A 26,568-nucleotide genomic window follows, 5' to 3' on the forward strand; every position below is an offset into this window, starting at 1 on the left:
ATGAAAATCGACCAATTTTTCCCAAGTTTGATGCAAAAAAACGACTATAAAGGAATTAATTGGACGAATCAAAAAAATATGTCTTGAAAGGTTGATCCTTTAGCTTTATACTGGCGAAGAAAGCATCCAAAAATATTAACTAGAAGTATCTCTAAAAAATCATTTTCGTTTTGGGTCAGGGTATGACCCAAAAAACGTTAAAGGGTTAATTCATGAATCATATAGGAAAGCATCTTATCTAAAATTATTCCAAGAATTTCCATTCAATAAAAAACTTCACTGCACTGCTGCAAATACTACTGATAAGGAAAATGTTGAAGCTCAAAACTGGCATAGGTTTTGAAAAAGGTTTTAAAGTAATAGGAAAACTTGGTGAATTTTTCCAAACGTCATTTTCAATTAAAGGTTTCTAAGCATTTTTATTTTTTTAATATTTCTTTGATTTCTTTTAAGACGTTTCTTTTTCGCCAGAATCTTTAAGATTTTGGACTAAATCTTAAGTCTGAAAAATAATTTGAATTCTTTTGCACAGCAAAAAAGCTTATGTTCTACGGTTATATTTTCTGGTTTTTTTGAGCTTAACGGAACGATTTTATAGTTCTCAGTTCTCAGGTTTTGTGAAACGAATCATGTTTTCTTGTAACGATTTTCTCATTTTCGGATTTATGTAATTCCGATTTTGTTTTTAAAGGAATTGTTTCTCGTGCCCTGCGGAATAATTTTAAGCATCTTTGGGTATTTCAACTTTTACAGAAAACTTTCGCGAAATGGTTTCTGAGCTTCTTAACTAATCTATGACAGCATTTAACAATTTATTTGTAAGTACTAGAATTTCTTTGAAATAACAAACCTTTTCATTTCCAGACTCAGAAGAGTTCTTAACTTCTTGCCGATTTTATGTAAAATTTACACCCTTAAAAAGTTTGCAATTAACCACCTGTTTTTTTATTCCTTAATGATTCATTCAAATAAAATGTTTTGATGTTAATTAAAGTCTAAAAAAGTTGTTCATTCAATTAAATATGCAGGAAGAAATTTAATGAGTTGAAGTACTTAAAAATAAACTATATATAAAAAAAACTTTTATCGTGAGTTGTGTTCAATTTTGATTTTTCAAAAATTACGGAAAAGTTGAAAATTTCTAAAATTGCACATTTTTTGCAAAAAAAATTATTTCTTTATTTTATTATTTTGCATTTTTTTACAAGTCAATGTGCCACTGAATTCTCGTCACATTGCTGCACTGCATTAATAAAAAGTTCCTCACTTCAAACGGACGCAATTTAGTTTAAAAAAAAACGAACACTCTTAAAAATTTATAAAAAATTGTCTGAGATTAATTACATAAAAATTGTATTAAATAGAAGAAAAAATTATAGAAAAAAAATCTTATTTTCTTGTTTTTATTTTTATATAAGATCTCATAAAGAATTCAAAAGTGTCATCGAAACTTCCGTGAGGAGGCTATTCTATGGCCGTTTTTATTCCCATCTTTCTCACCGCTTATTCACAATTCTACGTGTTTTTCTCAACATCTTTCACGATTTTTCTCAGTTTCTATCTGAGCTCGTCGTCGGAAGCACAGGGTCAAGAGTTGCGCGCCAATATAATGGCTATTTTGCGATTTATTCTATTGTGTTTCATAATTGTGATATCAAGAGGTACACCTAAATAAAATAATTTTAAGTAAAGAGAGAATGAGAGAGTGTTAGATTTAGAGGTGCTCTGTGCAATGTGATCACATGGGTGCTATATATCAAACGTTTTGTGTCTTCCAGCGGAATACCTAAAATGCCCCACACATCAGCAGCACTTTGAGAAAATTGTCGGATACCGACCTTCGACGCATTACGATATGAACATGAATTTTAATTTAATGAAAAACAGCGATGTCATCCCGGAATTCAAGCAATTGAACATGGATTGCTGGTCGCAATGCTACAAGGATGCAAATTGCTTTGGGTACATTTACTTCTTGGGCAATAACACATGCTACGGGTACAGCATCGGGAGGACCTCTGATGACCCCTACTACATCAAGTACCACAAACTCTCACTCTCCCCCGACGCTAATGCAGTGTTTTTCCAGAAAATGTGCCTCAAAGGTGAGCATTTTGTTCATGGCGTATGTGCGCGCGATGCTGTTGTGGGGAGTCTCTAAGCGTGTGAACTCTCTAACCTTGAATTGTTTGGCTTTTTGCTGGTAATATTAACTACAAAGCCACACATTCAAGCAAATTTATGTAAGCGATCCTCGATTTGAAAAATTTGCACCTCTTGTTATCAGTTCCAGAAGATTGTCTACCGAAAATGTGGCCAATTACCAGGTATCCACGAGCACTGGTTATGCCGCAGGAATATGAGAGATCACAGAAGTTGATGAGTCGTCGTGAATGTGTTGAAAGTTGTATGCATGAGAAGAAATTCACCTGCCACTCGGTGATCTTTATCCCTTCGATTAGGAATAATTTCATACGCAGCAGAGATCCATCGTCCAGCTACACGAATAGGGATATAGGGCAGTGTGTCCTTAATACCATGAGAAGTCCACTTCTCAATGGAACTGTGGCGGGAAATTATTCATCGACCTTCTTTCGTATGGAGTACATTGAAAATCAATGCGCTGAGGGTGAGTTATTCTTTTTTTTTCTTAAAAAGTTTCAGCATGAAATTCATCATGATTTTTCATTTTATGCGCAATTGTTCAACATAGAAGTCTTTTTTTTATAATACATAATAAAAGCTAATATTTGTGGTTAGACCGCCATGACCCTAAAATAAAAAAAAGTAATTTATTTTTCATATAATGTTTGTAGTGGACAATTAAATATGCTGAAGAGTTATGAGAAGATTAGCACGAGGTTCCTCAAAGTGTGACAAAGTGCTTTCGGTGTTGTGAGTTTTAAACAAGAAGAGAATGATTTCTGAACTCTTTTTTGGTTCCTAATTTATAAAGGAAAACATTGACAATCAAACTTCCCAGAAAATAAATTATTGAAGATTAAATTAATCAGATTGATCAATAATTGATTAATAATTCATAAATCAATTAAAAAAGTCGATCGATTGATCAATTATTGGTCAATTGATGGTCAATCTCAGGTCAATTCTGATTGCTCAACAATTGATAATCTATGCGGATCTTCATTGACTCAATATTGAGATCAATAATTGCCCAATGATTGGCAAAATTTATTTATTGGATTATAATAAAAATCGAATCAAATAATCTTTAAAAAGAAATCAGTTAATCTACATACATGTCGTGAAAGGGTTAATGAAGAACTTTTAAGGACCTCACAAAAAGAACTTTAAATTGTCTTTCAGTAAGAGATTAAATCCGCAATTTATTTCGACTTGAGAGCTCTCATCATGAAGATTCTTGTGATGAATTCTCATAAAAAATTGTTGACGTTTTTCTGTGGAAGTTCGTGGTGGTTTTTTTTTTTTTAACATTCTTTAGGAGAAAATTATACGTAATTTGCAGGTTCTACCAATTTAGCAATTTATTCTAATATCTTTCATTCTTAGTGATTCTTTTTTTGCGAAACAGAACTAAATTGTAGGTATGATTTAAATAAGTAAATATTATGATTTAAAGAATTTCTTTCTATGTAAGGTCTTTAGCCAGAATCTCCCCATCATTAGATCGAGTACATTATTAATTTGAAACAAAAAAAAACGTTTTGTGCTGTAAGATCTCTATATTTTTGTTGAAAAATTCTTAGTAGGTATTTGTAAGGGCACGTTAAAATACTCGAGGTTAGCATGAATCATCTCTTTAGAAAATCTCCTAGGAAATGCTGGGAAACAAACACAAAAACTTAGAGAAGTTTTACTTTTAATTGAGAAAATCACAATTTTCTTAGCATTTCACATGAAAATGATTCAACTTTTCACGAGTCTAACGATGCTCTTTGATGATTTAATATCATAGAATTATTTCAATTTTATAGAGACTTTCTCCAATGTATTTTGCATATCCGGGTTTAAAATTTAACCCTTTCAATTAATTTCTTTAATCATAGAACCTTCTGTGGATGCCCAACCATCTGAATGTTCTTTCGAGAAATACTACAACAGATCATTCATATACGCGGACAATTCCTTCGAAGGATTATCCCTTGAAGAATGCCAAATGGTGTGCTTTGAAGAAGATTCATTTTTTTGCCGTGGATTTTCCTATTTTTCCAAGAAGAAGATGTGTTTTCTGCACTCTGACGACATCTCACTATTTAGCAATCTCACCCTGATTCATTCCTACGAAGGAATCTACATGCGACGAGTTGAGTGCCTTAATGGTGAGTTAATTTTCTCTCTCTCTCTCCACAATTCCCACGAATTTTCCCACATGCAATTCTCAAGCTTTTCCTTAGAACATTTTCCATTGCTCTGGCAAAATGAATTTATTAGAGGAAAATCATTGAATGTTTCCATGCACACAATACCTTATCAATTATGCTGGAGTGATTTAATTTTGCGGTGAATTGATTTATTCAAAAGTTGTGGGTGATTAAAAAGCATTAAAAGTGAGTAATGTGCTAATGGGGGAATTTAATTTATCGCTTCAAAGGAGAAAATTAATTTAGCGTCCCACTAATTGCATTTGAAATAAAAATTCTTGCAGTGAATGTTGCCTGCATGGATGATGAAATGGTGCTCAAGTATCGTCCAAAGGGACTTTTCACAGGACAACTCTACTTGAATTCACGCTACAGGAATTGCTCAACACAGGAAAATTCGAATGCGACAGTTAATCTCAAAATTCCAATTGGAGAGGAGATTCAGGAGAATTTGTGTGGAATTGTTAGGGCATACGAGAGGCGGGATGATGTGAATAGGACCTTGATATCCACGTTGGTTGTTATACAGAAAAATCCTCTCATACGAACTTACGATGATCGAATTATTAAGATAGGTTGTGTTGTTAATAATAGTGAAGAATTTGAGAGGGTGTCCAAGGAAAAAATTCAAAATCCTACCTCAGGCAGAAGCCTAGTTAATGAGATTCCTGCCCAGGAGAGAATCTTCAATAATGATATGTTTAAGTTTGTGAAAATTGAATTGTTTGACGTTGAAAAGGGGATTAAAGTGTCGGAAGTGAATCTAGGTCAAAGGGTACGGATTAAAATTCAAAGTAAGAAGCTTAGTGAGAAGTTTAGCTTTAGAGTTATCAATTTAACTGCCATATCGGAATCTGGGGAAGAGATGCTTCTGCTTGATGAAAGAGGTTGTCCAGAAGATTCTCAATTGATATCAATTTTCAATGCAGAAAGAATTGGAAAGCAATTAGTACTCTCATCTCAATTTAGAGCTTTTAAGTTCTTCGATAGTCCGCGGGTAATTTTTAGATTTTTCCTTCAGTTCTGCACGAAAAATTGCTTTCAGATGAAATGCAATAAAATGCAAGAGAAGGAAATTGGCGGGAAATACTCAATGGGCAATGAAACGGCTGATGAGACGGAAGTTTTCAAGGAACTCCCACCTGGACCAACGCACATAGATATGATGTTTCCGGAAATTTTCCACGGATATGGGAATAATTCGCTCAATATTGCCGCATTAAATGATGAGAATCTTGTGGAATCGAGTGAAGTTCAGTACCAAAGGGTTCTCGCGTCTCTAGATGAGGAGGAAGAATCAGTGGTGAATGCCACACAAGTCTTCCAAAGGTACGATAGTTTTGTATCATTGGCAATGTATGATTTCTTGGTTTACACACAAGATGCGCGATCTGAGAGCTTGGTTTATGGGAGGGATCCTCAGAAGATCAATGCAACTGACCCAGAGGTCAGTACGTTCAAGTTTGATGACTTAATGTGCGTCGATACGACCCTGTTGAAGATTCTCTTCTCACTATTCATCCTCCTGCTCTTCTTGATCCTCTTTATCAGCTACTGCTGCATACGAAGGTATAGAAAGTTAGCAGAGTACGAAAGCAATAGCTATGGGAGTAGTTCCTTAAATGGAAGGAGGAACTATTTACCTAAATTTCTTCAGGGCCATCGACATGTAAAATGGGCAGATGAGAATTTTGGTTTTGTGTATTAGGGAGAATAGATTAAAATTGTAAAAAAAATAAATTGTTTTGTTAGTTATTTATTAAGGAAAGAAAAACATCCAATAAAGCCATGTTACTTTACTTGTTTTCCTTGAACGAAAACTTTCACAATATTCCGATCATCTCCGGTGTAGATGAATTTCTGCACACGTTCTAGTAGATTTTCCGGTTTATCCTTAATCCCAGCAATTGATGGTTCGTACACATCAATGGGATCGGCTTTGACGTCAATGAGGAGGGCATCAAAGTCCTTTCCAACTTTAAAGTTCCCAATTGTGTCTGATAAATTGAGAGCTTTAGCACCACCAAGGGTTGCCAGGTAGATGGCTTGTTTGTAATTCAATGGCACGTATTCCTTATTAATCTTCTTTAGCTCATCCTTTTCAGGACGTACACTTCCTGTTCCCTTGATTTCTTGCTTCTTTGCAAAGTTCAAATGATGCGAAACAGCCAGAGCATCACGGATTGTTGTGAGGATGGATACATCACTTCCTCCAGCAATATCAGTTCCCAATCCAACGGTTACACCTCCATTCCTCAAGCGTATAACATCGCACAAGCCAGACTGAAGGTTTGTATTGGATGATGGGCAATGAGCCACGGAAGTTCCACGTTCCTTTAGCAAAGCAATTTCTTCATCTTCCAGGTGAACTCCGTGGGCAAGGACGCATTTGGATGTCAGCAAGTTGGCTGCGTCGTAGACACTGGCATAGTTGGATGCATTGAAGACTTTCTTCACTTCAGCAATTTCTCCAAGATTCTCCGAAATGTGAGTCTGTATGTTCAAATTGTGCTCCTTTGCTAATTTTCCCAATTCCTTCAAGAGTTGCTCATCGCATGAAAGAGCAAATCTCGGTGTAATTGTTACACCAACCAAGTCTGAATTTAGTGCATTAACTTCATCGATGAAAGCTTTATTTTCTCTAATTGATTCCTCCGTTGTTTCTCTGCAAAAAATCTCATTTTTTTTTAAATAAATCTTGGAGAAATTATTAAATTAATTAATTACTTGTAGTAATCAACTGTAGATTGATTTGCAGAAACTTTGCCAACTAGGGCACGTTGACCCTGTTTTATGCATTCCTTTGCCAGGGCTAGGGTACCGTCTTTGTGGTTTGTTCCGTAGTAGCTAGCACAGGTTGTCCCAGAAGCTAGGGTACGTTTCTAAAAAGAAATAAATTAAAACGCTCAAAACTGATCAGCAAACCAACAAACCGCAACATATGATTATGCGTTGAATGTTGATTTTTTACGTTGAAAATTTAGGGGAGGGCGGGGCTAATAAAGTCACTTAAAGGTTTAGAAAAAGCTCAAAATATCATATTTCCCAAACAGATAAAGTGAAATGCATAGTTCAATTCTTTAGGATATTTCTTGCCCTACAACTCTTTCTCAGATCATTTTGTTCTATCTAGCTAGGAAATATGATATTTACGACTTTTTCCAAACCCTTAAGTGACTTTATTAGCCCCGCTCTCCCCTATCTATTTCCAAGAAAGGATTTATCTCAAACATCTCAAAAATACTTTTTAAAAAATAACTTGTGAGCATAAAAATTTTTTTATGAAAAAGAAAGGAAAAGAATTCTCTTTCTTACCACAACTTTTTCATAAACATACGCAGCAAATTGGCTATTCTTGTACTGATCCTCCATGGGGAATGTGTAGTTCTTGAGCCAATCCAGCAACTCCATACTCAATCCCACGCCAATGTTTGGCATTTGTGGCGCATGAATGTGACAATCCACAAATCCTGGAAGCAAAAATTGATGCTTCGTCAATTGAATCTCCTCATACGTCCACTGCTTCTGTCTCCATGAAGGCAAATCAGCAGCTGTGCCCATTCCGATAACCTGGCAAGTTGTCACATCGTTATCACTCCCGTCAACATACAAAAACCATGTAAAGTTTTAACTTTTTTAATTACCTTCCCATCGTCAACGGCGATAAATCCCTCCTCGATGCATTCGAGATCATCAAAAGATTTGGAATGAATAAATGGCCCAATAAATAGACGGCCCATTTTGAGAGAATTTTGCAAAGAATCTCCGCAAATAATTTGACGTGGAAGAGAGCACAAAACAAGACCGGCTGCTCGAGGTGAAGGAAAAAGATCGACTGAAAGATTTTTCCACTGACTGGGATGTCCAATTTATTTATTTTTGGCTCGTTGAGCGCGATTGTTGCCTATCTTACGAGGGAATTATCAATGAAATTTTTTATTTCGTTGAATACTCGCACAATATATTTTATCTGCAGAATTATCGTTATTTTTTCTTTCAACTGAAAAGAATATAATAAATAGGGAAATGAGGGGCTATTTAGTGCACCACAATAGATATATTATGAGGCTATTTAATATATTTAGTATATTAAAAAAAAATAGTCAAAAAACGTTAATTGGTCAATTACAATAGGCTGTTAATTTTCAAAAATTAGACCAATGAAATAAGGTTTTTGATGGCCAAATCCCTAAATGAGATAACTTGCGGTTGGTTCTTGAGATAAAATTAAAAAAAAAAAAGAATAAAACTGATAAATATGATGAATTAGGCAGATAATAAATTAAAAAATGTTTTTTTTTCACTCATGATTGAACAACATTTTTATCAATACGAGGAGCCGTACAAATTAAATACATATTAATAAATTGTTTACAATAATTAAAATAACATAATATGAAAATTAAATATAGATATCTAGTAAATTGTAATTACAAATGGGATAGCTCAAATTGCCAAAATTACTTTTTATTGAATTGATAAAATGGAATACACTGAATGAATAATATAAAATATTTCCATGACACCGTCCTGCCCCGGGCTGTATTGCACCAAATGTTTCACATAACATGATAACACCACACACAAAGTATGGGGCTGTGAATTGTAATTAAATGAACCTCCTACATTATGCGTTGAAAATTGAATAATTACTGTAATAAAAAAAAAGTGTGGGAGCATCCCTTTCATATTCAAAGTCACATATTTTGGGTTTTATCGTTTGTTACCAAAAACTTAAATCAAACTATGGGGTAGATTCTGATAAAAATCTTTTATTTTCTTTTTTAACAATTTAAAAGTTTGTTGTAAGATTTTGACAGTTGATGCTTTTAAATCGTTCTATTGTCGTTTTATAAACGAAAAATCAAGTATTGATTGTTCAGAACAGTCAGAAAGATCTTTAACGAGTTCTGAAAAAATAATTTTCCTTCAAAAACCCGTTTAAAGATAAAAATAAACTGTCAAAATCTTATAAGATTTTTCCCAGAATACCAAAAATTTTATAAATGACGAATTGTAGGGGAGAGCGGGGTTAAAAAAGTCACTTAAGGGTTTAGAAAAGGCTCAAAATATCGTATTTCTCAAATAGATAAAGCAAAATGTATAGTTCATTTCTTTAGGAAATTTACCGCCCTACAACTCTTTCTCAGACCATTTTGTTCTATCTAGCTAGGAAATATGATATTTTAGGCTTTTTCCAAACCCTTAAGTGACTTTATTAGCCCCGCCCTCCCCTAAGGAAAAAAAAATTATATTAAAATATACCCCTATATAATAACATTTAAAATATGTAATTTATTTAATTTTTCTTTTTTTATGATCATTACGCGCTTTTTTGTTAAGATTTCTTATTTAAATTACTAATTTCCTGATTTTCAATCATTTCATTAGTTTATTCCTCTGTCTTGTTAAGGCGTGGTTAGTAATTTTAATGAAGATCTAAAAGATTTTATTAGCAAAATTAACATCCTAAATAAAATTCTTCATTTATTACATAACTCTTTATTTTTCTTTGAATTTTTAAATATTTATTAATCATGGAGAAAAATATTTTTTTCTCTTAATAAGAAAATTGATTTTAAAATCTTTTTGGTAAGAATAAAAAATCTCATAAACTTTTATGAATTCTGGTAACGTAAAGCTTCAGATCTAGTTAAAAGATATCCATACATGTTATTACTAGAACCCCTTTCCTCAATTAAATTAGATTTCTTTTCAAATATAAGACGTATCCCAGCGCATAGATAGAAATCAGTTTAACAGGGAAAGATGAAAGATCCAAAATTCTTTTTTTACGCAAAATTCTTCTTCGAACCCCATGGATTCTCTTTGGACATTGATGGGAATACTTTTGTTCAGAGAATTTGGGCATTTTTTAATTTATTCAACTTGGAAGTGATGTTAGTGATGGTTTTTCTCAATATTTTCTACAAGTACCCAGATGTTGATTTAATGGTGGCAAATTCTACGGCTGTGTTTGGATTTCTCGTGAATACCTTTAAGATTTCAATTACATTTCAAAAAATCAAGAAATACGCTGTCTTTCATGGCAAACTCAAGAAATTGTGGGATATAAGTAGGTGCCAATTGCCTCGGCAAATAAATCTTCGAAATTGAGTGTTAAAAATTTCAAGGATTTTCTTGAATTTTATATATTTTTTAGCAACTGACGATGAGAGCGTAGTTTTAATGCAACATAAATCATTTATTAATGCCATATCATTGATTAATTTTATCAGCTTGACTCTTGGAATAGCATGGTTGGTCGAGGACTCAAAATCCTTTAAAATTAAAGGATAATTCTCTAATTTATTCCGTAGGTGGTTACTTCTTCCGCCATTTTTTTCTGCATTGGAAGAGTACAGCACAGGTAGTAGTGCAGAATGGATTCCTCCCTACAACATTACCTACATTGATACATTGAATGAGTCTCCAGGATATGCTATTTCAATAACACTCTTCTTCGTTTGCACAATGGCGTGTGTTTTGGGTGGATGTGGCTTTGATTCATTTTTCCTCGAAAGCTGCTTCTTCCTTTCATCCCATTTTGATATAGTCCGGAAGAGATTTAAAAAGATAAAATTCACTCAATTACCCCAAGATAATGAAACAATTAGGTCCCAGATTTCCTCCGCAGTTGCATACCACAATGTAATTCTAAACACTTGTATGGAGCTTCAAGAATTGGTAAAATCCGCCGTTTTCCCATTTCTTCTCTTTGACTCCATCTTGATATGTACCTGCTTCTATACGGTGATAAAAGTACGTCTTAACATGATCCTAGTTTCCTAGACTAGTCTTTGTGACTAAATGTGACTAAATTTCCAGATATCGGACATAAGTAAAACATTGGCTTTTGGTGGGCTATCCTGCGCAACAATAGCTCAATTATTTGTCCTAACGTACAGTGGAGACTATCTCTGTAGCAAAAGTCAAAGTATTTGTCGTGGAATCTACTATTCCAATTGGTACGAAGGATCTCCAGAACAGAGGAAATATTTGATTCTCTGCATGGCGAAAGGGAGTAAAGGACTTGTTTTCACGATGGGATTATTTAATTTATCTCTAACCACCTTATCAATGGTTAGTATTAACAGGTTAAGGAAAAAGGACAGGTGCAATGATGCCAGGACATCTAGAATATTTTTCTACATTTTGCAAGTTTAACTATAATTTTTCTTACAGATTCTGCAGGGAGCTGGATCCTATGTTGCCCTCTTGAAATCCATATCAACTACTTAAACTAATTGGAAGATACTTAAACTAATAAGAAAATCTATATTTAATCCTTTTCTCTATGTCAAGCACCGTAGTCCAGGATTCACAGGAGCAGATAAATGATATTTGTGATCTGGAAATTATTGAAGAATAAAACAAAATACTTTTTGCATGTTTATATTGATTTATTTATTAACTTTTATAATTTACAAAAGCAATCATTATTTAATTAACCCATATCTCGAAGGACTCAGGAGTGTTGTTGATTGTAATTTAATTCCCTTAATTCCGATGATGTGAGGAGGATCCATACGGTGACGGGGTGGTACTTGCTGCTGGTTCCTGCTTTGTTATGAGGAAGAATTAAATAAACTATTATTGTTTGTCAATTGAAATCTTTGTAAGTTTTTTTAGAATTGGCATTCTTTTTTATTGAAAAGTAAAGAAAGCTTATTAGAAATGAGAAGAAAATGATCATAAACATCTTACCACAGTTTTTTGTTGCCCCCATCTAATGTGACAGCTGTTTATCCGTTGAATTGAAATGCAAATTGTCAAGAGAGTGACACTTAATGTCACTTCAGTCAGAAAATACGCCATCTGGCTATTCAACAGTGAACAATAGCACATATGTAGTGTCAGAAGAGCGCCACAGCACCCTCAATCGTGATCTAAAAAAATATCCAAATGGCAAGTCGTAGAACTGTGATATAATTTTAATCGTGTAATTTTAATCAAGCGTCGTTTTGTTAAAAAAAAAAAGGAAAAATAAACCGATTCGTTTAACATTAGTGCAATAAATTCAAAGACTGTTTTGTGTTTTCAACGTGCATAATTCAATTCATAAATTGATTCACAAGTTTTTTCATGTAGCTGAAAATTGGTTTTTCTCCTACTTGCTTGATTTTATTGATTGTCAAATGTGAGGTGAAAAAAAAGGAGGTCTTTTTGGATTACATACATTTTTTGCACCTCATGCCCAGTGAGGAGTTCGCAAAGCGAAAATATCACAGCTGAGGAGACAATTTCCTGTTCACGAGAGATTTTTTTTCTGTGTGGAAAAAAATAGTAAGACGACGGATAAAAAAAAAGTAATATCGCGAAGTGCAATCAATATGTTATCACATTGCAGGAATATTTTTTTTGCGTTACATCACAATGTCCCCAGACACAGGAAGAAGTATTACATACAGTAGAAAATAAAATCATACAGCATTAATCTATTCTGTCCTCTGTATATAGGCACTTGCTAAATTTCACATCTTCACGCCCGTTTAAAATTAGACTACAATCGTGCTTGCTTTATTTTGATAATATTCAGTAATGGCGGAATTAAAAGTATAATACCTCATAGTATTGTAATCGCGCTATGTTGGTATATAGCATCAACTACATAGCATCCAGCAGAGTGTGTCAATAAATTTGGTCGTGATGGAAGAATTGCTTGCATTTGATCAATGAGATATCAATAATCCACGATTTTCTGTCGGTGGCCCCCAAATGTTTTTGGGGCCTCTTTTTTTTTCTCTCGCTTCGCATAGTACGTGGTACGTATATGTATGCCCAAGTGGGAGTGAGAGGTAGTCACACATCTCGCTCCATCAATGCCAAAGCTCTAACCCGCGCGAAATGGGCTCCAATCTCATTGGGCTTTTTCTCTCTCATTCTCTCATCAGCTATATCTTTTGTGTGTGCCCAAATTTGAATGAACCCCCCACCCCTCTCAACCCTCTATTATATTGCCATACTATATAGCTGTATGTATATAGCTATAAATTATTCCATCACTGCAGTATTTCCAGTTCAAGAATACCCAAGGATTGCGCTCTACAAACGTCACACTATATAGAGCTCGTGTATGAAATGTTGGCGCATGCGAGATGGGTGGCAGAGAGGGATGCATCTCTACATGTATTTCATAAATACACCAAGTCCCAAGTTGACCAATAAACAAGAATACATAGCACTTGGGAGTATGTATGCGTTCGATTCACAATAATTGGGCCAATTGACGGGGGATGATAATCGAGGGAACGATACTCTGGTGCTTTTCATATCCACCGACACGCGACAATTCGCACCATCTTCCCATCAGAGTCAGGTGCTTCCTTCTGTCCTTTATATCCATACATATAATAATAATGTACCTCCTATACATTCCACTATGTAACACGGAAACTTTACCGACGAAAGTCCCAGTTCTACCAGCTAGTTCCTTCGTGAATGTCCGGGAGTAAGGATTGATTGTCTAGTATGTGGTAGCACGTCGGTTGTTGAAAGCATGATGATGCTCTGTTGTTGGAATTATTTGTTCACGTCCGGGATATCGTGTGTGTGTGAAAATATTTTAATCCTTAATCAATGTACATATAAATCAACTCCTGTGAAAATTACATTCTAAAATATTTAACAGATAATTCCTCATTCTATTAATAATAAATTAATGTACAATGTGCCATTATAATGTTTGTAATGTGTGTCCCATTAACAATTTAGTGCCAGGGAACTGCTTAATTTAAAATGTAAATTTAAATTCTAAAGTTGATTAAAATAAAAAGGGGACATAGCAAAAGCAAAACTTTGGTGACTGTTAGAAAAAGGATTTTAACAACTTTACCCACAAACTCCTTTAAATTGAATATAAAAAAAACTCCTGCGTGTGAGATTGAAATTCCAGAAAAGTAAGAGGTGCAGAGTAAGAGGAGCCCCAGTGGAATAATTTCCAACGAGAGGGGATAAAGCTTTATAATGTTGACCATTTAAAGTTTTCCTAACTTTCTCCCACTATACCTGATGGACTTTCATTGACTTAAACTAATCCGTTTCAGGCGATACGAATACGAAGAATTTTAAGAATTCTCAGCACAACCAATGCGAAAGTTTGAGTAAAAATAATTCATTAATTGAATAAAATATTTTATCTTTTTTATCTTAAACTAAATAAAATTATCAATAATCCAATTAAGTAAGAAATCTTATTTATTTTTAAATTTTATTTTTGAGAATTAAGGCGAATTTTTAGGGCTTTTCTGATGAAGGTTTTTGAAGGTTTTCTTCCTTTATAATTTTTGAAAACCTACAATCAATTACTTTTCAGTAACTTTGGGAAGGATCAATTTTCCCTGAAAGAAATGTCACGTTAAACCCTGCTTCATACTACGATTAGCCCCTAAACAAATTAGATCTTTAAATGTGAAATATTTCTTTATTAAGAAATCACAAGCTCTCGTTAAATTCTTTATGATTTATTAATAATTCAAGTCAAACATCTTATAGTCGATATTTTACAGCTACCTAATTTTGGATTATGATGATCTCTATAAAATGAAAATAATACATAATTAAAATTTTACAAGCATAATAATAGTAAAAATTTCATGTTAAAGACAAATCATCGCCGTAATTGTAAAACTCTCAATTTTTTTAAAGAATGTTTTGGTATGAAAATTAAACGAGCTTTTGGTTAAAAAAAAAAAAGGAAGAAAAGATAGAAAAAAACCACAGAGATAGGTCTATTGGTTCCATGTTATATGCTTTGTATTTGTTTTTATTAAACATCCAGTTGAAACAGGAGTTGAATTTATATTCTATATAGCAATATTGCTACAATATTGTTTTGGCAGGATACCTTGGGGGGTATGTAATAAATATTTAATACTTATGTACGTCTTTTTCGTTTGCTTTTTGCATTTCTCCGTATCGCCTTCATATTAAGACAATTTTTGCTCAACTTTATTGTTTTAGGGCATTCGTCAATTTTCTTCATTTTCAACATACATTATTTATCTATTATATATTTTTTACTACGTACATACATAGGTCGTAACAGCAAAGGGATTCAATTTATTTGCAAAATTATTTTGATACTGTCTGCAATTTTTTTTTCTTGTAAATAATTTGTTGTTTCCTGAATTTGTTAAATCTTTCCATCTCTATTATTCCATTTTATAAATTTTATATCTAAAATTTCCATCTGCATGAATCCCATTGGTGGGCAGAGAGGAGTTAGGTTAAACTCTACACCTAGTCTCAAAAGGCATGGGAATCCCCAGAAGACCACAGCAGAAAGTTCGTCTCTCACAGTACACATTTCTCCTCGAATTGATTTAATTTTCTGGCCTGTGCACGAACATCGTCCCCTCAGCAGTCGAAATTCAACCTCCCTAATGTGTTTGCCCTAAATTTGGATTGTGCCTTCTCATACTGTTCTGGGGGGGTGCTGTATGTGAAAGATGGTCACATACTGCAGAGATCTATGGCTTTTCGGTGGCAAACGCCATTTCCTTACTTGAAATTATTTTCATGGCAAAATATGCACAGGAAAATGTACTTTTCCTAAAAAAAAAACTCTTGCTCCCACAGAAGTTGTTTTACCAAAAATTCACCACCTTACCGCTCATAGCTTCGTAGTTCGGGAGGAAGTGCTGAAATTGCCACAAAATGTGGTACTGGTGCTTGTTTTAAAAGTTCCTGACAAAACTGATTTTTATCAGTGGGTCACCCCTGGAAAAAAAGAAAAGGGTTTTTTGGTATTTCATCCCCCGCATGTTCTCTGAGTTTTTTTTTTGGGTGAAGGTGGGCGGGGAAATCCTCACACGCTGGAACTAAAGGTTTTTGAGACAAAAGAACAATGCCGGATGAAACAATAGTTCCGAGTCCAGAAAGGCTTCATATCGATTTGTGATGCTCCCTCACAACCTTTCAGTGTTCATTGAAATATTCTCACTCAATTGAACACAAAGATTCTTGAACTATATTGAAAGTCTTTTACCGAACACACTCTACAACTTCTTTGCCAAGAATCTCAACAGCTCCATTTGTCTCCCCACAAATTCTATGTGGATTCAATCGCGTCTTCCCATTCAGTTCAGTGTCTTTTCAAATATAACTCCAATTGATAACAAATAAAATTGCAAATTGGGGGCGGATTTAGTCACCAAAAGTGGCGTATTTAAATGGAAATCAGTCGCATTAGGTTTCTAATTTTTGTGAAATTGCCTTTCAATATTGATGAGAAAATGTAGTTTTTGATTAAAATTCAAATTGACTCCATTGGCATCATTGGCAATTCTACTTTTCACTGAATTTCTGTTCTATATTGCAAACATTCAATGCATAAAACTGTGCAATGAGCTTTCAAGTTGTCTTATATAAATGAGAAGAATTTTCACATTGTATTGCTAAGTGGATACTAATTTGTAGCTATATAGCTTCTTCTTGTTTAATTCAGGTAAATTAATTTTGAAAAAGTACGCAGATTGTAATACAATTTAACTGATTCAAAGTTATCCAGAATTATCCTGAAATTAACATAAAATTCATCTTTTTTCTGATTAAGTAATTAGGCTCACGAAGTAGGTATTTCAATTTTAAACTTTATAACTCTAAATGGAAAATATCAAGGGGTGTTTATCTGGCGAATATTTTGGCTTTTTAAGCGAATCATCTGAATATTTCTGAAGATTTGAATATTTGACTTCACATGAACATCTTTCGCTAAAAACCGAACGACTCAAAACCGAAAAAAAAATCTAGAAACGTATTTAGGACTTTTTGGTTTGAATTTATTTATTTTTTTGGGTCAATTTACTGATTTTTAGCATTGATTTACTACTTTTAACCCTCTTTTAGGCTTTAATGATTTTTTAAAGTTTTGTTCCTCAATCTGTGCTGTTTTGGGATTGAAAACCAAATATTTATCGGTAATAATTTAGTCTTTTTTGGGTTGAAATTACTAATTTTTAGCTTGAATTTAGAATCTTTCGGCTTGAATTTACTACTTTTCGGTTTAATTTAAGTCTTTTTGTGCTTGAATTAAATATTTTTAGGCTTGGACTAATAGATTTCGTCCACATACACCCCCCTTGGAAAATATCGATTATGAAAAAATTTAAATTTTCCTACGTGGAAGGTAGTTTAATCAGATATACGTAGATAGAATGGACTATGGGTGGAAAATAAAATGAAATACAAACAGAGAGCACGCGTTTAGAGAGGATAGCATGGTGCAGAAGTGGAAAAGATTAAATATTTTCCTCCCCATTTCCCAGTATACTCTGTATATGCCTGTGGCTCACGTGAGTTTGCTTTTGGACGCGATTCACCTTAAAGTCCAACTGCTAAGCTCACAAAAGCTGCAATATGCGCAATATAAAATCCTGCAGAAGGATTTTCAGTGTGCAATTCAGCATCCTACAATGCCCAAATATTATTTCACGAATATGGAAGGATTTAGTACCAGCCCGTGTGGAGATTATATTCAACATGGCATTTTCCTTTAATTACTAATTTAAGAGTTATGGGTTGAAATTCAGAAAAGGGACTCTCTCTCTCATAATTTATTAAAACTATATATGGGAATAATTAGCATCAGGGCTTCCACGTGAATGGGGTCGTTTGCTTGGGAAGGGGGAGGGTATAATGGTGCTCAATGGGGTGCTTTACTTCAAAGAGAAACAATGTAAAATATAACATGTGCGGAGTGGTATTTGAAGCCACATTCTCCTAAACTAAAAATAAAAGTTCATGAAAAATAGTTTCTCCGCAGCATTAAAGGAAAGTTTTCATGAGGTTTTTGGTTTGTCTATTTTCCTGTATTTCGCATTTAATGTAAATGTATACTTATATACATAACAGTGACCCACCAAACATTATTATACGAAAAGCTACAAAAATAGGACCTTGATATAGAACTTGTTGGCTATTCCCAACGAGAGGCGCTGAGAGCGCCTAGATGAGAGGAAAGAAAGAGCTCTTGGGCTCTGGCAGCGAAAACTCTGCCTCTTTTGGCTACCGTCAGCGACGGGGAAAACATCTCCAGCCACACCGCCCCGGCCACCGCTGTACAAACCAAATTTTTGTGGCCAATAAAAATCTTCAAACGTAACATTGGCGCCCGAGCAAAATAATCCAGTCCAACGCAGCCTGAACAGCAAGGTATTTCACCGAGATTCGTCACGGAAAAGCCTCTGCGAGCGACGCGAAACGCGACACCCATCGTGGGACACAACTGCAAGCTGCCCGAACCGAAGGAAGGAAGAAGAAATTGAGGATTTTTTATGAGTAAAGGTGACCCGTAAGTACCCATAAACCCACCCACCCGTTCATCCTAATTTGTGAAGGGAATTTTTGAGAAAAAATCATTGTTTTTTCCGCGAAATTGGGAGTTTAGAGGTTAATTTTTGTGGGTGATTTGGCGTAATTTTCGGGAAAGAAAAAGTGGTTAGCGGTACCGGTAACGGTAATTAGGTTTTGGCGGAAGTGAAAAAATGGCCAATTGAGAGTTTTGTAGTGTCGTGAAATTTATTTGCGCGGTGGAATTATTAGTAACGTAGCTTAAAATTAGGGTTTGAAACTTTGTTGAAAAATTGGGAAACATTGAATGAAAAATAAATCCCACGTAAATTAATTTTTTTTGCAATTTCACCCCACTGCGTAGGTAAATTCGTTTTTAGTTTAATTTTTCTTGTAGTTTTGTAAGGTGAAATGGATCAGGAAAGATTTGATGTGGAGTGTTTAAGTATTGCGGAATTAGAGTGGGAATTAAAAGCACGCGGTTTAGAGTTTCCATCGTCTGAAGAAGAGGCTAGAACTTTGTTGGGAGCCGCGGTTGAAAATGGAGCTCCATTGTTTTCAGTTGAGGGAAATGCGGAAAAAGTTCGTGATGACGCTTTGCAGTCATTAATACAACTTAGAGCGGATATAGGATTGTCTCTTGACATTCACAGAGAGTCAAGTAGGAACTTTACGGCATTAAAACATATTGACAATACGCTTAATTACGTTTCGGATGCTCGCGATCCCAAAGGAAAAATTACAGGGCCAGCTCTTCGTGAGGTAGCGATAATTCGTCAACTTTTGCGTGATAAGATAACAAAAACTCCAAGAATAGAAGGAGGAACTATTCCTCGTAGAACCCCACCCAATAACGCAGTACAACAACCCCAGCCTAGTCCAAGGAATAGTCATGTTCTTAATAAGACGTTTAGAGGTGCGTCAGGATCCTCTTTAAATGGAAATGCTCCTGAGTTTAGTGTTCGCAATCGTGGGTATACATCTCCAACGGATAGGAATGTCTACAGTGGTGTTTCGGTTGAGGAATACAATGAGCAACAGTTGCAGATCCATCGGTTGAGTCAAATGATAGAGGAAATGAAGCATTCTTTTGAACAGATGAGTATTTCCAGACCCCACCCACAACCAAATTTGTCAGGTAGCCATACCCCGCGTAGTGAGTCAGCATACGTAGGGAGACGTGTAGATATACAGGCACCAAGACGTTTAAAACCTTTGCATTTGAAAGATTGGGGATTAAAATTTTCCGGCAATCGTAATGAGAAGACATCAAAGATATTCTTGCGTGATGTAGAGAGAATGGCGATGGTACAAGGAGTGCCACTCCAGGAGGTAGTTTGGTCAATGAGGTTGCTTTTATCAGAGGGAGCTCAGGTGTGGTACGATACCTATTCGGAGACGTTGATGAATTGTACATGGGATCAGTTTCGTGTAAGATTTCTCAGTGCTTTTTGCAATTTAGAGAGTGATTTTGCCATTAGGAAGAAGATCGAAGAACGAAAACAGGGTGTAGGAGAAAATGCGGAAGTTTTCCTTGCGTCGATGTTAGCATTGTTTGATGAGTTAGTGGAGGATATCCCTGAGTCAGAAAAAATACGCTTAATCCGTAGGAATTTGCATTATTCAATATCTAACGCACTGCTTCTTTTTGATATCCGTAGTTTGGCGGAACTTTCTGAGAAATTGAAACTGATAGAAAGGAATAGGTCGTATGATTACCTTGACCGGAGGCAGAGGAACGCAAGAATAAATGCAGTAGAATCCCAATCAGATGCACAGAAAAATGGTCGGTGCGGGGGGAACTCGCAAACTCAGCACAATTTCCAAGGGAAAAATGGTCGGTGCGGGGGGAATTCTTCGCAAAATAATCAAGAAGTAGCCGCAGTTTCCAGAGGAAATTTTGTGAGGGGTGAGAACAGTAAAGAAAATGGAAATAATTCAACACATAAGAACGGAAATGGGCGGAAAGGGGGGCGCAACAATCCTCAGAACTCAAATAATTCCAATTCCAACGTAATTTGTGTTTATTGCAAAAATAGCGGTCATAGTGTTAAGCAGTGTAAAACCCGACCCAAGTATGTATGCTTTAAGTGCGGAAAAGTAGGAACAATTCATGGTCTGTGCCCAGTTTGTAATCCAGAACAGGGGGAACCACCCGCGACTCAGTAATTCAGGGTGAGTCTGAGGTCGCGGAATCGTCAAAAAATCTCCCCGTTGTTGGCGATTCCGACAGTGTAGATCTTATAAGTTTTCCTGAGACAATGCTTAATTCAACTCTTTGTTCATCCGTGCAACATAATTTAATTGATTTGGATTCAGATAATGAAATACTTTCAGAATTCGATAGTTTACACAATTCTTCTCCGTCTGAGAATGAATTGCCTTTCATTTTTCCGAAAGGAGATAATCGTCCTCATCTTAACGTAAAAATTTTTGATATTGATGAAGCTTTGGGATTGCTTGATAGCGGTGCATCACAAAGTATATTAGGGTGTGGGTGTATGAATTTAGTAAAAACTCTTAAATTAATACCCCGGTCCTCTAATATTGCTGTAAGAGTAGCTGATGGCTCAACGTATCTTTCGTCAAAAATTGTCGATTTAATGATAACATTTAAGGGGAAAACTAAATTAATTCCAACGTTGTTAGTTCCAGAGATTTCTGTCCCGCTAACTTTGGGTATAGATTTTTGGTATGCCTTTGGAATCAAACCTGTGCTGATTAAAACACTGTCAGCAAACTTAGAAACCCCAGTAGAAAGTCAAAAAAATTATATTGTGTTATCTGATTCAGAAAGATCGCGACTTGATTCAGCAATTAAAGAATTTCTAATCACTACTGATGATTATTTCGGCTGTACCGATATTCTTAAACATAATATCGATACCGGCGACAATCCTCCTGTACGGAAACCTTCTTATCCGGTCCCTTATCATTTATTGCCAGCGGTAGATAAAGAAATCCAAAGGCTTAAAAGGATGGGTGTACTTAGGGAAGTTTCGTTTTCACCTTGGAATTCGCCACCGAATATTGTAATGAAAAAATCAGGAAAAATTAGAATTTGCATTGATGCTCGCGCTTTGAATAAAGTAACAGTTAGAGACGCGTATGCAATTCCCAATTTAGAAAGTATCATTAATAGAATCGAATGTTCTAAATATTTATCGTCCATTGACTTAAGTGATGCATTTTTACAAATACCTCTTGATGAGGAAAGTCAAATTAAAACTAGCTTTGCTATACCAGGACGAAAAATGTATTGTTATAAGAGAATGCCATTTGGGTTAGTGAACAGCCCCATGACAATGGCAAGATTAATGGACATTGTAATTGGGGGTGATTTGGAACCCAATGTTTTTTGCTTTTTGGACGATATCATAATTTTGTCTAAAGATTTTGATTCTCACATTTCAACGATGAACGAAGTTGCACGAAGGTTGAAGAAAGCTAATCTCTCAATTAATTTAGAAAAATCAAAATTCTGCATGACTGAGTTAGATTATTTAGGATATACATTGAGCACAAAAGGGTTAAGCACTAATGATGGTAAAATTCAGGCGATTTGTAATATTCCAACACCAAAAACAGCTAAAGGTTTACGTCATTTTTTAGGTATGGCAGGATGGTTTAGACGCTTCATTCCTAATTTTGCGAGTATTTCTGCTCCTCTGACAGATTTGCTTAAGGGTAATCCGTCGAACATTAGGTGGACCCCGGAGGCGGATCAGGGTTTTGTGGAATTGAAAAAACTTTTGGTTTCTTCTCCGATTTTAAAATTGCCAGATTACTCCAAGCCTTTTATCGTACGTGCAGATGCTAGCGATGTTGGTGCGGGGGGAGTCCTTGTTCAGGAGTCTGGAGGGGAGGAGGGAGTCATATGTTATATTTCACGTAAGCTCACTAGTGCGGAACAGAAGTATTCCACTACAGAAAAGGAAGCGCTCGCTTGTCTATTTTGTCTCCGTAGATTTTCTCAATTTTTATTGTACAAAAAATTCTTTCTTGAAACGGATCACTCTGCTTTACAGTGGATCCTATCGCAAAAACAAGCTCGCGGTCGTATAGGGCGTTGGTTGCTTGAATTTCAGCAATATGATTTTGAAGTAATCCATCGTCCAGGTAAAAATAACGTAGTAGCTGATTTTCTTTCAAGAAATGTTAATTTAACTTCAACTGTCAATGATAAATGGTACAAAGATTTATATCAACAAGTAGAGAAATCACCAAGTAAATATTCGGAGTACAAGATTGAGCAAGGGCGACTTTATAAGTACATTAGGTACAAAACCCCATTGAATACATATAGTTATAGATGGCGGTGCTGTATCCCTAAGGAAGAACGTCTGGCGGTTTTGCAAAAATACCACGATGATCCAACTTCGTCTCACTTTGGTTTCTTTAAGACTTTTCGTAGGATAACAGAAAATTTTTATTGGCCTCGTTTAAGGACTGATGTGCGTAATTATATCCGTAAATGCGAAATTTGTAAAGAGACTAAATCTCCAAATTATGACCTAACACCACCAATGGGAAAGCATGTAGTAGCAACACGTCCTTGGGAACACATATCAGCTGATTTTATTGGACCTTTAGTGCCGAGTAGATTGGGGCATAAATTTATTCTTGTGTTGATAGATAAATTAACAAAGTACGTACTTCTCTTTCCACTTCGTAATTCTACAGCTAATTCTGTCATTAAGGTATTGTCTCAGAACGTATTTCCTATTTTTGGAGTTCCACGTGTTATCCTTACTGATAATGGTAGTGCGTTTAAGTCTGGGCAGTTAGAATCTTTTTTGAAAAATCTTGGGGTAACTCAATGGTTTACGGCGGGGTATACGCCGCAAGCGAATCCGACAGAAAGGGTAAATAGAACGATTTTAACCGCGATAAAGTCTTATATAGGCACTAGGCACACAGGTTGGCCCAACCATTTAAATGAAATAGGGATGGCGATAAGATCTTCAATTCATGAGGGTACGCAATTTAGTCCGTATTATTTGAATTTCGGACAGGAGATGATCACTCACGCGGAGGAATATTTGCATCAGGATGTGAATACAGTACCGACGTTTGATGATAAGATGAAGACATTAAAATTAGCTAGAAAAAAAGCGATGGATAGTTTAAAGAAGTCACACGAGTCCTCTAAGCAGCGATATGATTTAAGAAAAAAACCAGGTAGATTTTCGGTTGGGGATGTGGTGTACAGGCGATCCTTTACTCTCTCCGACGCAAAGAAGAAGGTGCAAGCCAAATTCTGCCCATGGGTGAAGAGCAAAGTGGTGTCAGTCAACGGTCAAACGTACGAACTGGAGGATATGAAGACGAAAAGGAGAGCAATGTTTCATCGGAAGGACATCAAACCAGGCTAGTGGAATCGCAAGGTCATCGGATGGATCATCAGGAGACAACAAGTGCTACTATTTTTGGATTTTTCTCATTTAAATTTCATCAATTGTAAGGATTTATCTGCGTAAGCGTAAGTTGTTGAGAGAATTTAACTTTTCTTTAGTAATAATTTTTCCTTGTGAATTGAGGACATAGTAAATTGGCTACCGAACAAGTTTGGCCAGACCTATCTCCAGCGATAGTGTCATTCTTTTTTTGTTTCCAACTTGTTCGCTGGAATTCGTATAAAGTAGAATCAACCATTGTTGAAAAGAATTTATTTCTCTGCTACGATTCCAATTAAAAGCCCATGTTTTTGCACGAAGGTCGACCATTATCGTGTAGTTTTGGGAGAAAAATAAGAACTTCAAAGTAAAAGAACTTTGAGTTCATTGAAGGAAAATTGTTATCGACATTTGCGATACAATTCTTTATTTAAATTAGCCAGCATTTTGTCTAATCCTCATCCGTCTAAGGACGTCACAATTTAAATATTTATATTTTATCATGAAGTGTTTTCAGTAGAGAGTTACAATTGAGATGGGCGTTATTCAGGGTAAAGAACGTTGTACTCGTTGAACAAACACCTGTTCGTTGCAAGATTGTTAATCTTCTTGTGGGACTACGGATTTGAGAATTTGGTTAATCGTGAAAAATTGAACCACTTGTTATGAGTTGCATTCAGCCTAGTGTGATGGCGGTATTTGTTAGGCCGTAGTGCAGATATGGGATAAGATCTCACTCGGTCAGGAATGCTGCGTGTGATGTGTTGGTACCGTAGGTATTTGATAGGCCGTAGTGCAGATATGAGATAAGATCTCACTCGGTCAGGAGTGCCTGCGTGTGCGTGTTTGTGACCGGCGGCATTTGATAGGCTGTAGTGTAGATATGAGATAAGATCTCACTCGGTCAGGAATGTCCGCTGGTGGTGTGTGTGGCTCGAGATGTCCGGTAGGCTGTAGTGTAGATATGAGATAAGATCTCACTCGGTCAGGGATGTCTCCGCTGGTGGTGTGTGTGGCTCGAGTTGTCCGGTAGGCCGTAGTGTAGATATGAGATAAGATCTCACTCGGTCAGGGATGTCTCTGTGAGTGGTGTGTGCGGGACAGGTTATGTTCGGTAGTCTGTAGCGCAGATATGAGATAAGATCTCGCTCGGACAGGAATGTCTCCTTCACTCCCAACAATACAGCCGTGTGGGCGGAAGACGAGATGAATGCGAAGTGCATGGATAAAGTTATCTCAATATCTACTTTCGAAGTTTAACGTGAATGATAAAATTCGTTTTGATGAAAATAAAATGACTTGAAAAGAAGAAGTCAAATAAATTTATAATGAAGCTGCTTCGCTGGCGCTAAGAAATTAGGTCGGCCTTTATGCGAAGGCTTGATTTTGTGCAAAATCTTTAAATTTTTTTCTTGATTTCCATTTAATGGGATCATATTGTATTTTTTTTCTATTCTCTCTCAACATACTCGTTTTTGTAGATAATATCCATTTGCTTTTAACGTAGAGTCATTATTTAGTTTATTTTTATATTAGGGGTTGAATCATTTTTTTTTGTTGTTTTTTTGAGACCCGGGGGGTGTGTGTTGGCTATTCCCAACGAGAGGCGCTGAGAGCGCCTAGATGAGAGGAAAGAAAGAGCTCTTGGGCTCTGGCAGCGAAAACTCTGCCTCTTTTGGCTACCGTCAGCGACGGGGAAAACATCTCCAGCCACACCGCCCCGGCCACCGCTGTACAAACCAAATTTTTGTGGCCAATAAAAATCTTCAAACGTAACAAACTAACCATTCCGCATTGCACTTTTATACTACATACTATACCGAAACTTTTGTAATACAAATTCTTTCCCACAATTCAATCAATAAAATGAAGCTTCAAAAATAAAAAAAAGAGATTTAATTATATATTTTTATTTTCAAATTAGATGCAATTAAAACCAGTGCAAGATCATACAGTTGAATGAAAAGAAAAAGTTTTTTTTTTTTCTATAAAATAAATATCACAAAAGGAAGTTAAAATAATTGTGCAGAGGAGGTGGGTGTGTGTGTGGCAAGAAAGAAGAATAGTTGTGAGTTGCTAGAAAATGCCTACATCAACAACAACAATGAGTAGTGCACAGCATTCTGGTGAGGAGAGCAGTATTCTAATAACATCCAGTGCAGTAGTATCATCACCTGTAACAACGGTTGAATCCAATATTGGGAGCATACCGAATGTCTTGCAAGACGATATGACACAGCATCAGGATACCACAAATACCAACCCACTATCAGTCTCACCAACTCCCGGGGTTGTCCTGGACGAGTCGACTACACCATCAATTTCATTACTAAATGGTGGAACATTGCGCTCATCTAATATAATTACAACTTCGGTATGTAACATGATACACCACCATTGGGGATTTGCCTTTTATTATGTACAATATTATGTACATTTTATCATTTGATATTTTTGTTTAAGGGATGTGTTTATGTACAATGGAGATTACACACACATTGTTCATAAACTTTTGACACTGAAATGGCGTAAAATTT

At 35.6% G+C, this 26,568-nt stretch overlaps 6 protein-coding genes across 17 annotated transcripts in view; 3 read left to right on the forward strand and 3 right to left on the reverse strand.

Moving 5' to 3' along the window:
• The window catches only part of LOC129786413 (calcium-transporting ATPase sarcoplasmic/endoplasmic reticulum type), a 642,650-nt gene that overhangs the window by 370,007 nt on the left and 246,075 nt on the right, over positions 1-26,568 (reverse strand). The gene's annotated exons all lie outside the window — the stretch shown is intronic.
• Positions 1-26,568, reverse strand: part of LOC129786498 (3'(2'),5'-bisphosphate nucleotidase 1) — a 1,077,868-nt gene that overhangs the window by 344,160 nt on the left and 707,140 nt on the right. The gene's annotated exons all lie outside the window — the stretch shown is intronic.
• On the forward strand, positions 1,248-6,146 carry LOC129786426 (uncharacterized). Of its 2 annotated transcripts, none has more exons than XM_055821450.1 (5): positions 1,248-1,661; positions 1,779-2,105; positions 2,288-2,629; positions 4,029-4,301; positions 4,628-6,146. In XM_055821450.1, the coding sequence occupies exons 1-5, from the start codon at positions 1,472-1,474 to the stop codon at positions 6,049-6,051; spliced, it is 2,556 nt and encodes an 851-aa protein (XP_055677425.1). In that variant the 5' UTR covers positions 1,248-1,471; the 3' UTR covers positions 6,052-6,146. The 2 variants fall into 2 exon arrangements, with proteins under 2 accessions (XP_055677425.1, XP_055677424.1); XM_055821449.1 differs by having other exon boundaries at positions 1,387-1,661; positions 2,294-2,629.
• LOC129786468 (guanine deaminase) lies at positions 6,080-8,190 on the reverse strand. Its single transcript, XM_055821537.1, has 4 exons — positions 7,988-8,190; positions 7,659-7,913; positions 7,071-7,225; positions 6,080-7,008 (listed from the first exon to the last, which is right to left on the reverse strand). Exons 1-4 carry the CDS (start codon positions 8,081-8,083, stop codon positions 6,135-6,137), a joined length of 1,380 nt encoding a protein of 459 aa, XP_055677512.1. The 5' UTR covers positions 8,084-8,190; the 3' UTR covers positions 6,080-6,134.
• LOC129786521 (odorant receptor 4-like) lies at positions 10,145-11,644 on the forward strand. Its single transcript, XM_055821609.1, has 3 exons — positions 10,145-11,105; positions 11,172-11,426; positions 11,529-11,644. The coding sequence occupies exons 1-3, from the start codon at positions 10,818-10,820 to the stop codon at positions 11,583-11,585; spliced, it is 600 nt and encodes a 199-aa protein (XP_055677584.1). The 5' UTR covers positions 10,145-10,817; the 3' UTR covers positions 11,586-11,644.
• The window catches only part of LOC129786434 (cytoplasmic polyadenylation element-binding protein 2), a 37,036-nt gene continuing 22,663 nt past the window's right edge, over positions 12,196-26,568 (forward strand). For 2 of the 11 annotated variants that reach the window (XM_055821462.1, XM_055821471.1), the window contains exons 1-2: positions 12,210-12,652; positions 25,956-26,405. In XM_055821462.1, the coding sequence (XP_055677437.1) occupies positions 26,115-26,405 (291 nt within the window). In that variant the 5' untranslated portion in view covers positions 12,210-12,652; positions 25,956-26,114. Of the gene's footprint in view, positions 12,742-13,354; positions 13,663-13,721; positions 14,084-25,955; positions 26,406-26,568 lie in introns of those variants that run through there. The other 9 variants (XM_055821466.1, XM_055821473.1, XM_055821468.1 and 6 more) reach the window with 8 other exon arrangements.

This window comes from Lutzomyia longipalpis, chromosome 1 (assembly GCF_024334085.1).
Source record: "Lutzomyia longipalpis isolate SR_M1_2022 chromosome 1, ASM2433408v1".
Lineage (NCBI taxonomy): Eukaryota > Metazoa > Arthropoda > Insecta > Diptera > Psychodidae > Lutzomyia > Lutzomyia longipalpis.